At 40.3% G+C, this 11,939-nt stretch overlaps 1 protein-coding gene across 1 annotated transcript in view; it reads left to right on the top strand.

Annotated features, from left to right (window-relative positions):
* The first annotated feature begins 525 nt into the window (after positions 1 to 525).
* SEMA3C (sema domain, immunoglobulin domain (Ig), short basic domain, secreted, (semaphorin) 3C) overlaps positions 526 to 11,939 on the top strand; it is a 128,514-nt gene continuing 117,100 nt past the window's right edge. The window contains exons 1-2 of the mRNA XM_014963977.1: positions 526 to 896; positions 4,068 to 4,208. Of these exons, the coding sequence (XP_014819463.1) occupies positions 4,106 to 4,208 (103 nt within the window). The 5' untranslated portion in view covers positions 526 to 896; positions 4,068 to 4,105. The remainder of the gene's footprint in view (positions 897 to 4,067; positions 4,209 to 11,939) is intronic.

Below are 11,939 nucleotides of genomic sequence, written 5' to 3'. Positions count from 1 at the left end.
CCCGACTCCCCCCGGGGACCCCCCGCTCCTCCCGGGACCCGCCCGTCCCCCGGGACCCCGCTCCCCGCCGGCTCCCCCAGGGCTTGACGGCTGCCGTCGGGGCGCGCTGGGTGCCCCGGGACGGCCCGCACGGAGGGGCTGAAACTTTCCCGGCGAGTTTCCCCCTCTCTCCCTCCCTCCTCCAGCGAGCTGCGCGGGCGCGCACACTGCGCGGACGAGGGGCGGAGGCTACCTGTCGCTGAACGCCCCTCGGGGACTAAGCCGGGAGGTGGGGGAGAGAAGGCTGTTCCCCTAAAAAGCCTTTGATCGCGTTGTAAACCCCCTCAACCCCCCCCCGCGCAGCGAAGCCCCGACCGGGCGGGCTGCTCCCGGCGCTCCCGCGGTCCTTCCGCGCTGCCGAGCGGAGCCGCCGTTCCCGCGCTGCCCGGGGCGGGCCGGGCGGCCGCCGCCGCGCTCGGCGGGGTGTGGCCTCGCCGTTATTTATGAGCTCCAGCCCCTATTTGCTCAGCTAATGATGCACCGGGGGCCGCGGTGCCTCGCCTCGCTAGCGCGGCGGCGGCGAGGGCAGGGCAGCGCCCGTCACTGGAAACCGGAGCCCTCACCCTCCCCGCCCGGCCGCTGCCCATTCACCCTTAGGTGCTTCATTGAGCTCCTGGTGCTTTAGGAGTCCAGCTGTAAGGATTGTTTTACAAAGGAGCCGGGAGTACCTTTGCAACCAGCGGGAAGAGAGACTTTTTCCTTTTTTTTTTCTTTCCTTTTTTTTTTTTTTTTTTTTTTTTTCCCCCTCCCCACAATGAGCCAGGTTCGGAATTAAAATGTCCTGGTAAAAGGCGTGGAGTCCATAAACTGATAGAAACCAGATAGAAATCTGTATTACTGGTTCCTCCACTAGCTGGGTAAGCATAATTGAAAGTTCTCTTTCTTTGCTGTAATAGATGTGAAATGTGTTTTGATGGTTGAATTTTCCTACTGTTCACAGATAGTTAAAGCAGTATTTTCCAGATTAGCATAGTCTGTGTTTGGCGGGGTTTTCTTTTTCCCTTTCTTTCTTTCCTGTCTTTTGCTGAGTGATTTTCCTTACAGGATTTGAGGGTAAGACTCTGCCTGTCGCAGATGACACCTGCACAGCACTTTATAGCAAGGCTGTATAATACTTTTGGAAAGCAATACAGCACGCTGAAAGTGACCTCTGTGGCAGGAAAACTTCACCCCTTCGTTTTAGTAGTGGTTTGCCAGTTTGTTTACAGTTAGAACAGGGTATACGAGCAGAAATGTAACTAGAAGTTGCTTTTTGTCTGTCATAAAAGATTCTTTAAAAGTACTTGCAAGGTTTTAGGTCTGTGGGTTGTCAGCAGAGATCATGTGCGCAGGACATGCTGAATATAGTATCATGACTTACTGAGATAAATTCAGAACTGGGATATAAGCCCGAACTGGGATTCAAACCTGCAATGAGTTTGTATTCAGTTACCAGGTATGTAAATTTCTGAAATTAAACCTGTTTCCATTAGGTAACTCACATGTCAGACGCCCTGAGGTACCTTTTTGGCACTTATATGCATTTATTATTTATGTGTCTAACAGCTGGGTAGGAACCATGCAGCTCAGAACTTGAATCTTGTATTTGCCTGTCACTTCTGTGTTAACGGTGAAGATCTGCAATTTGAGCAATGAAATGTAGCAATGTTTCACTCCTGTAACTGATTGCACTAGAATTGGCAGGAGGCATGAGAGTGGGAGGGAAAGAATGCTGAAAGGATTTTTTTTATTATTATTTCCTACAATATCATTTAAAGGAGGAGAGAAAGCCACACACTTGTTCCTCTTTGACTTTTTATTGAAAAGAAAGCATAGTGCTACTACTGTAAAAAACTAATCCCATTGCATCTGTTAAATCACATGTTCAGTATGATTGGCTATTTGGTTTGGCCTGACAAAGAAATTTTATCAGGATTTAATGGCACCTCTCTCTTCTAAGAGGGATAATGTAAAGGATATCCCATGGGCTAGTCACAAGGGTTTAAATTTAAAGCCCACAAAGCAGAATTAATACTAGATTTTGTGCAGCATGTTTAAAAATTATTCTTGGCAAAAACTCTGCAACTATCATTTTATTAGTTAACAGACCTTTAGAGATAATTTGGAGTTGGGCCAGAATGGGTGTGTTTCTCTTGTAGACCAGATCTGTAGCTGGCAAATTTCTGACACTGGTGCTTTTGTCAATTAGCAGAGTTGTAGCATCACTTGATCTTCATGCATTTCTCAGTACTCCAGAGGAAATTGTGAAGGAGAGTTTTGAGGGTGGGCTACAGAGCTGTGCACTCACTCGTGCCCTCTCCATCCCACCCCCAACTTAATATGAAGTTCTCATGCAAAGAGAAGCCTTTCAAAACGATTTACAGTGAGTGAATAGGGAATGACAGAGGTAGTAATGAGATAGGGGGCTTTTACTGCTAAGTCACTGGTGTGGATCCAGCCCAAATTGGTGTTGACCTAAAGTCATCCCTGTCTGACAGCTGGTTCCTGCCATGCTGTGGTGGTTACAGCTGGTTCTTTTAGGACAGGTGTGAATCTCAGAGGGACTGACTGAACAAGCATGTAGAAATATGGGCTTCCACTGGAGGGACTGTAGTGCTGGAGCAGAGCTGAGGTAAAGAAGTGTAAGATGATTGCACAGGCAAGAAAACTCTTCATGAAATAAATGCGTAGCCTTTAATGCTGTCTTCTGGCTGGAGGGGTTGTATCCTTCGAAGTGTTTCCAGTTACCATAGAATCAAATGTATCACCTGAGTAACTGAAAAGTGGTGTCTAACAGAAGGGCTGCTGATACCAAAAAGAAAAAAAAAATATATATATATAAGCAGGGAAGAAGAATGAGTCAAAATGAGGGTGTGTTTTACAGTAAGCTGAACTCTTACAGCTGAGCTGAAGAACAAAGTTGGTATCATAGGTGAAATGAAATTTGGACTTCACAATTTTTGAAGAGATGCGGTTTAGGAGCATTGTAGATATGCAATATTCAGCTTCTAATATCTGCTGGGTTTTGTGGGTCTGGTCCAAAGACCATCAGAATTGATAGGATAGTGCCACTGACTCAGTGGGCTCAAGCTCTTCCTGAGCTAAGAAAAGATGCAGATTTGTTTTGGGGTCTTTTCTGATTCTCTGAGGAGCTCAGTCTTCTCAGCAGCTAAACTGAATGTAGATCCAGCAGATATGCTGGTGGGATAGCAGAAGTATCAAGTGTAATGCACTGTCCAACACTGGGGATTCTTACTGTTCTGTAGAAGTCTGGGAGAGCAGGGAAGTATGACGAAAGGGGCTAGCCCAAAAAGCAAATGTTGACTAATACTTTCAAGCATGTTGAAATACTTTTGGTTTCAATGGTTTTGAAATCAGTGACATACATAGTCAGGATTTCATCTGAAAAGAAGATGTAGAGGGCTATTAGAGCACTCAACTTACTAAAACTTAAAGCTCATTTTGAGGCACCTTTGACTTCAAATGTGTTAAAAGAACAAACAAACAAAAAACCCCAAACAAACAAACAAAACCAGAAAACCAACCAAACAACCCACCCCTGCTTGCCCCAACCCCCCTCCTCAAATATGGGAGAGATCAAATATGATGTAAAGTAAGGAGACACATCTAAAAATATCAGCCAGCTTTTTATTTGTGAAACTTTATCTCCTGTCCTTGCTTTGCTCTGCCGTGACATTTAGTATAATTATTTTTCCAGCAGGTGGGATTGTCCTTATTTAAATAAGCACAGTAAATAAAGATTTATTTAAATAAACTGAGCCTAATGCTGTAGTCTGCCTTAGCCCAAAATGAGGCTCTGTGTGGGTTCATCCTAACAGGTAGAGAGCTCCTTTTGTGCCAGCACAGAAGACTGCTGGAGAAAACCATTTTCAGATATACAAAGGAAAAACAGAAGTGCTGTACCTCGTTCACATTATCATATATTATGGCTTCTGCTGGAAGAGCTTTCTAACACAGGTCTCTTGGTAGTGTTGTTTGTGTTCCACAAAATTGTGTAATAACAGTAATGTGATATCTCTGTCTTTTAGGTTTCGTTTCTTGGATATTACATTGCAAATCTGAAGAGATGGCATTTCTTGCACTGCACGTGTTGATTGGGATATTTATTTACTTTAGCAGTGTAAAAGGATCTTCCCAGCCTCAAGCAAGAGTGTTTTTAACATTCAATGGTAAGAAAGAAGATAAACATTCTTAAGCAAATGTTATGATTGAACATTTTCTTCTTCCATTTAAACTCAGTAACTGAGTGGAAATTGGCTTTTTGACTTGCATCCACAATTATTATTTTTGTTTTGTGTTGTTGAGATACCTGTCAGCCTAAATTTGATTTTTACGTGAAGTTCATTGCTACTATAGTTATAGGTACCTAATGAATAATGCCTTCTATTTATTTTGAGAGTTATTGTGGTTTACTAACAATTAAAGACTTTGTTTCTTATTGTTAATTTTGTTTAGGAAAGGTGATAACACATGGCATGTAGCAGAAGTTGTTAATGATTTGATTTGCTTTCATTCAATGCCCAACTGAGACACTTTATACTCTGAAAATGGGGCTGTCTTAAGGTTGACCAAGATAGTTAGCGAGGCATGGAGCCCTTTGACAAAAGATCTTTCCTTGTGCACTTTGTCGGCTGTACAGAGCATGTAGCAATCACTGATGTCTGCATATTGTAAACAAGCAATCAAAATTATTATTTTCAAAGAAAGGTGCTTTTACTTCTGCAATGGTGAGCAGGACTTTATTCCTGCAATTACCCCAGTAAGGTAGCTTATTCTTCTAGTATTAATCCCTGTCTTAAAAATGGATTTTAGCCACCACTTTAGAATATATACTGTGGGCTTACTGGTTCTGTTAAATTTGAGTGGAAATTCTTGATCTCTCTATATAGGGACTTCAGTTTTCTTCAGTTCTCTGCCTTTTCTCTGATTGTCTTTAAGGGCTTGCTACTCCCTGCACAGATACTGTTGGCTTTAGGATGGTTTATGTGGTTTGCAAGTGCAGGGCCGCCCTGCAGCTGCCATGTCCTGCCATGGGAGTATTCTGTGTGCTCTGAATAGTCTTTAAAAAATCATTTTAAAGATAATAATAGCTATTCAGTATCTCAAACTGCTATTTGCAGCCATGATCATAACTACGTACTCTTGAGTCTGAGAGACATCCAGGAGACATGCCAAGTTAGACCTTCAACAAATATCAAACGGCAGACTGAACAATTATCAGATACTGTATATTGTGGAGTATAAGGCCCTAAATTTACGAGCGTGATACTTAAGAGGTATAAATTGGCATGGTTCCAGTAAAAGCAGTGGTAGAAATGGCATTCCAAGAGGGAGCTGCCAAATGAAGAATTGGGAATTTCTTTTCCTTGCTTAAGTAACACTGACTTGATGTAGATGGTACTGAATCTACACAAGTCAACACATAAGGAAGTTTGGCTGTGATTGTCTGTTACACTTGCAGGTTTGTAATGCAAAACAGGCTGATTCAGATTTCCACAAAGTGTCCATGGTGGCCTTGAAAGTAATCTAGGCTTTCCCTGACCTCTGGTATGACCATTGAAGTAGGAAGCACTCAGGTATTGCAGTATTCAGCCTTGTGAATGGGAAAGGATTATAATGAGGAGCAAATGCTTTTGTCCTGGGCTCAAGACATTTGTGTTTTGTTCTTTGGCTCATCACAGGTATCCTGCAAGTCTGAAACACAGAACCAAGCAAACACCCAAACCTACGGATTTAGAAAAAAAATAATGGCTGGGTGAATCAAAACCTTAGTTTCTCCATACCTGTCTGAAAGGAGGTTGTCCCTCCTTCCTTTAAAAGGGGTTATGACAGATTTATGTCACAGTGATCCCTTCCTCTGGTGAGATTCTCGGGCCCCAAGAGCTCTGCCACACTGTGCCAGCCCAGGGGATGCAGCCCCAGCTCTCCAGTCCCTGACTGTAACCCTGCTGGGCTGCCTCAGTCGCATCTCACTTCTGCAATGTCATGTACAGTAGTCACATGTCTTGTGTCCTCTCCTTGATTTTCAAAGTGATGCTTTGAATGGGTAAAACTGAGACTGTCTATCCTCAGTGAAAGTTAGGGGAAAGTAAGTGTTACCAGAGCTTTGCAATACTATCTGATTCTCTAAAAATGGGCACTTTACTTTCTCCAATACTTATCTCAACATGCAACCTTTTAAAAAAAAATGTTGCATTTTACAGTCTTTGATTTTTAATGGATCTTTCAAGTCAAAAAAAAGAAAGTAATTATGCATTTTATAATATGACAAGTAATGTCTGAAATAAAGGGCTGAGCCTTTCATACAATATAAACCCAGTAACTTTATTTTTAAGCCCAATTTCCAGATGGTAAGAAACAGCTTTCATTATGTGAAAAGAGTTTGCAGGTTGTTGTGTATAACAAGGTAATTGCCTCACATGTAGTATGAATGTCTGTTCTAGAAATCTTAATCGATTTACATGGATACTGATATAAGAGAAAAAGGTGAAACTTTTATTGTCCTCTTGCCAAGTGTGATAATGTATTCTTTCTGCATAAGTTAATTCATAGCTTATTGTTTTTAAATAATGTAGGAATATCAAGTTATTGGCTGTCTCGGTGCCCTGAGAAGTTGTCAGTTTTTATGGAGAATTGTCACTCTTTTGAAGTGCATCATTTGAAAATAAAACTATAATTAGGACTCCTTATGTTTTAAATGACATTACACAATAAATACAAGTCATTCAAGCTTAGGATACTTACATGATATTTTTCAAGTTCTGAATTGGATTTGGCTTGGTGTCTATAATTACATTGCATAAGTTCTGGGGGTAGAATGTATACAGGAGGAGAAAATGAGTGATGCTTTTCAAAGCTAACCTGCTCCTTCAGGACCAAGTCAATTGAGCTTATTCACATCGCAGCATTTCTCATGGGAAAATCCAGCAAGTATCTTGACCTATTCTGTTGTTCATCAGGAAAGATAAAAATGTGAATCGTTTGAATCACGGGCTGCTTTTCTCTTTGCCATCTACTTCATTAAGAATCAAATGTAATTAAAAAGTAAGCCTGGGTAATACCTCAAGAGCCTGATAATAGGGATTTTGCAATTAACTTCAATGGATGAAGGACTGCAACCCTAATTTCTATTTTTGAAATCAAAAGCCTGGCCCCTTGTCTAATTAAAATGTAGTTCATGACTTAGCTGAGATTGTTAAATGTGCGTCTGACATGAGTGTGGAACTTACTGCTGTCTGCACCCTGAGTGTCTTGAAAATTGCAGTGCGTACAGAACCCTGAGGCCTGATTTCTATTGCTTTGTACCTTGTATAGACATTTACTTGGATGAAAGAAAAGGCCAGGCTGGAGCTGAACTGCATGCTTTGCACAGGTTACCCGTGGCACTAGACCTATGGAGAGTCAAGCAAAGGGGTTCTTAGTTTGCTGGGAATGATTTGTCATAATCTAATTGTCCTGTTCAACAGTGATGGCTTGGACTAACCAATATTTGTACAACACCTGCACTTGAAGAGCCGCTGCAGTTAAGAAAGAAAGATGGCTCCAGCTTTTTCTGATTCTGAGATTACAAAGATGTGGAGCCTGTGGTGCAGTAGCTGCAGTAGTGATGGGGAATCATCTGCTGTGTTACCATGGAGCATGCAAGAGGGAGGGAATGTGGAGTGGGGGAAGCAAAGGACTTGACGCGTCTCCCTGTGGTATTAGTATACCATCCCCCCTCCTCTTACCTCTTTTGGCTCCTTGTCCCCGGAACAGATCTTCTTTAATCTGCTTAAATCACTCATCATAATTTAGAGCACCATAGTTTATTTTCTCCCCATAGCAAAAGACTTACCTTATCTGTTTATGAACTATCAAGTATAGTGCCTGCTGTTTCTCAAGCTGCATGCATTCCTCCTTGTTACTGCACGTTCCTGAACAGATAATTGGGAGCTGTATCCTTCAGTATTTACAGGGGCAAAACCTTTCTCAAATCAGTGGGAGTATTATCAAAATAAGAAAGGAGTTGTTATACTCCAGGATAGTGTCAGACTTTCATTTCGTTCCAACCCACATTTACATTTTGGGTTTTATTGCGACCCTAAAATGTTGGGCCATACCATTTTAACATTGGATTCTGAACCAGTCAAAGCACTTCTAGTGCTTATTTTTGAAATTACACTCAAACAGGTCTTATTTGAGCTTTGAATTTATGTAGAGATACACAACCAAGTGATAATTTCACAATTTACTGGGAACAATTCATGCATTCCTACCTAAAATGTCTGGTCAAGCAGATATTTCCCATGCAGATTCTCCCATTGTCTCCAGTGAAAATTCCATATGAGAAGTGGATCAAGGCTAATTTGCAGACGGTTTTGTTCCTCTTTTTGTCATAAAATTACTAGAACACGTAAAGCACTTTTAAGAAAGTATCAGTCAGCTTCATTAATGACAATTAAAAAGCATAAAATGTCACCAGAGCAACAGCAGCACTTATTCAACTGTCAACATATTTTAAAAGATTTAATGCAACCCCTGTGGTTACCCTCAAGGAAAAATAAAGGAACTGAGAACCATTTTCTTTGAGCTCTTGAGCAACAGCAGTACAACTTGTTTTTAAACAATCCCTCATTGTAATGTTAATGTTACCACAGTTAATAAAAAGTTCATTTATTATTTGGGGGACTTTGTGTTGATGACAGTCTAGTAGGCAACGGTTTATGCTCAAATAGTTGATTGGATCTGTGGTGGTGTCCAAGGAATGAAAGCTACTTGCAAAATGAAGTAGAGGTAAAGCATTTGGAAAAAAAAATAAAATGAAAAAGAAAGAAAGAAAAGAAAACCATAGTTTTATTTTTTTATATGCAAATCCATACAGAATTCTCTTCTGTGTTTATATAGTTGCATAATATTCAGCAAATTATGGGTCAGATTTACTCAGAAGTTGCTTATTTGTGGCTTTCACAACTTCATGGATCTTAAATAACACTTCTTTATAAAGTGTTGAACACCAACCATGTGATAATTCTTCCCCTTCAATTGTCTTGCACTAGAGATCTAAAAACTTTTGAATACTGTGAACTAAAAATAAAATTCTTTCTTATCTGTAGTAGTGAAGCTGGTATTTTTACATTTGGTCAAATTTACAACTTCGGTTGTTCTTAAAGACAAATAGCTAATTTAAAAATTGAAGGTTTGGGGGGTCATTTTTAGATTTTTATCTTCTCTGCATATGGAATATTTTTCTTGCTTTGTCTTTTTTTCTTTTCTCTCTGTTAAAGTAAACAGAGATGTAATGCAAAAAACCTTTTTTTATATAGAAGTTGAATTACTTGAATAGACTATGAGTTAAATGTAAAAAAAAAATAATAAATTCAAACAGATATTAAAGGAAGCATTATGTAAAAAAAACCTCAGTATTCTTTCTAGAGTTCCATGGGTAGAGGTCCCAAATGCCAAATGACACTGAATGTGCTTATTTTCATACTTGCTCTTGTTCAGTGGCAGCGTCACTGACTTGGCTTCACTGTCATTATTGTTGATGTGAGTATACAGGAGAGAGAATTTAATGTATTGTTTCTGTTTTAAAGTTAGATTATGCCATGTGCTGTGACTTTAGTTATGAAAACAACCATGCAATAAAGCTGAAGTCACAGGCAATGTTTGGTCCAGTTCTTTGTTCTCTGAAGTTACTACAAGAGGTACCGTGTCAAGAAGAACAAATAAGTATGTGGTCTTCAAGGTAGTTAATTATCAGGCCCCAAAGCCAGGAGAAAAGCTTATAATTTTAATCATACTCTGGGATGAAGAACTGATCCAAATGTTACAAAGTTTGAGAAGACTCGAGTGTTTCTTGCACAACAAAAAGTAGATCTGTTATCTGAGAGATTACTTTAATCTCTTTCTGTTCCCCATCTCAGTTAATTTGACCTGTATCTGAACCATCTCTTTCTTTTTTTCTTTTTTTTTTTCTTTATTTTGTTCTGGAAAAATCAAGATTTATCTTAGAACATTTTGACAGATTTGACACATCTTAGCTCTGTCTACTTGTCATAGAAGAAAGCAGCTTATTTTGGCTAATTCCACTGCTCTCTCATCACAATTCTTCCTTGTGTTGCCTGTCCAAGGCAAATGCTGAAGTCCCTACATAGGCAGTTATATTGTCATTATTGTACAACACATCTTCTTTTATGTTTAAAAAAAATGCAATGAGAGAGAAATGTCACAGACATGTCTAAAACCCTATCTTTTTCAGGACTGTTCAAGTACCAGTAACAAGAGCTCCTCTGTGAGCCATTTCCATACTGGATGAGTTCACAGTGCACTTTGATATGTGGTGCTGCACAAGCCTTTTTGTGTATCAGATGTAATTAGTGACGTGACTCACAATAATTACTCATTTTATTGAAGTGCGTTGACTGAGATCCTGCCATGAATAAATAGGTAGATCGAGACCTTATCCTGTCATTTGAACCGTCTTTTTCTTCAACATATGTATTTTGTTCTTTCTGGTGCTGACTTTTCAGTGTTCTCAATAACACTCCTTAATAGAAAGAGTAGGCTCTCTCTCAAGGAAAGGCCTTTGTCGTAGGGACACAGTTTGCTGATTCACAGTGTGCCTTCTCATCTCATCTTACATTCAGATGGCAATGGCTGGAGCAGACACCGAGTTAAAAGGAGGCTGTGTGTTTTCCCCCATTCGTCCGATTACAGAGTTGGGGTCTCAGGGATGCCACTGAGGAGTGAAAAATTCTCCATTACCTGCGTGAATTGGTGTGATGTTGGATCTTCTGTCTTACTGTGAAGTGTGCAAATCAAGATAAATGCATATTTCCAGTAATGGAGTGAATGACGGTGATGAATAGAGGGTTTACAGCATCTATCCTTCCTCCCTTCCCTTCATTCCTCCATCCTTACTCAATGCAAGCTTGGTACAATTGATTTGGCATCATTACTTCATCCACCATTTCTGCTTCTTCCTGGTTTACTGAAGCTAAGACTTCAGTGTCTTTAGTGACTTCAGTATCACAGTGGAAAGACGATAAGGAAGTGATAGCTTTGCCTCTCCCATGAAACTACTCTGGAACTGGAACTATCATGCCTTTCAGATAATTTAATTTTCCTTCTTATCCTTGTGAATATAAGTCTAACTGTCTCTCCTTCAGGAAAAGTCTCTTGCTTCTTGTGTGGATGAGGTTGACAGCAGCTAGTATTTGGGGTTTTAAACTGAAAGATGGTAGATTTAGATTAGATATTAGGAGGATATTCTTTATTGTGAGGGTGTGTCACCATTCTGACACTGGAACAGGTTGCTCAGAGCAGCTATGGATGCCCCATCCCTGGAGGTGTTAAGACCAGGTTGGATGGGACTTTGAGCAACCTGGTCTAGTGGAAGGTCCAACCCCATGGCAAGGGATTGGAACTAGATGGTCTTCAGGGTCCCTTCCAGCTCTAACCATTCTATGATTCTATATTCCCAACTGCCACTCTCACCCAGCAAATCGTTTATGCAAAAGTGAATACCACAAAGGTTCCTTGATTACCACACTTAATACCCCAGATTATACCTAGATTATTTTCAGAAACATAGTATAAATATTTTAATTAATGATCTTAAAATAATTATTTGATATTCCAAGACAGTGATGGAAACAGAAGACAACATTTTGAAAAAACGTCTTGCTACCATCTTACATCTTCTCTACAAGAAACTGTAGCCCAGTATTTCATCATGATCTGAAAAAACTTTTTTTCTGGAACCCTGCATCAAACCATCTTGATAGAAAAATATCTGGAACAGCATTTCACCAGCACACAACTCTAGTGAGTTCAATCAGGGAGTGCCAAGAAATGCAGGATCTATTAGGAACCCCGTGTGTTGTTAGGGAGAGAAAGTGAATTTCAGATCTGGTGTGTGA

Source organism: Calidris pugnax, unplaced genomic scaffold, assembly GCF_001431845.1.
Source record: "Calidris pugnax isolate Ruff unplaced genomic scaffold, ASM143184v1 scaffold44, whole genome shotgun sequence".
NCBI classification, from domain to species: domain Eukaryota; kingdom Metazoa; phylum Chordata; class Aves; order Charadriiformes; family Scolopacidae; genus Calidris; species Calidris pugnax.
This window is presented reverse-complemented; position numbering and strand designations above follow the sequence as displayed.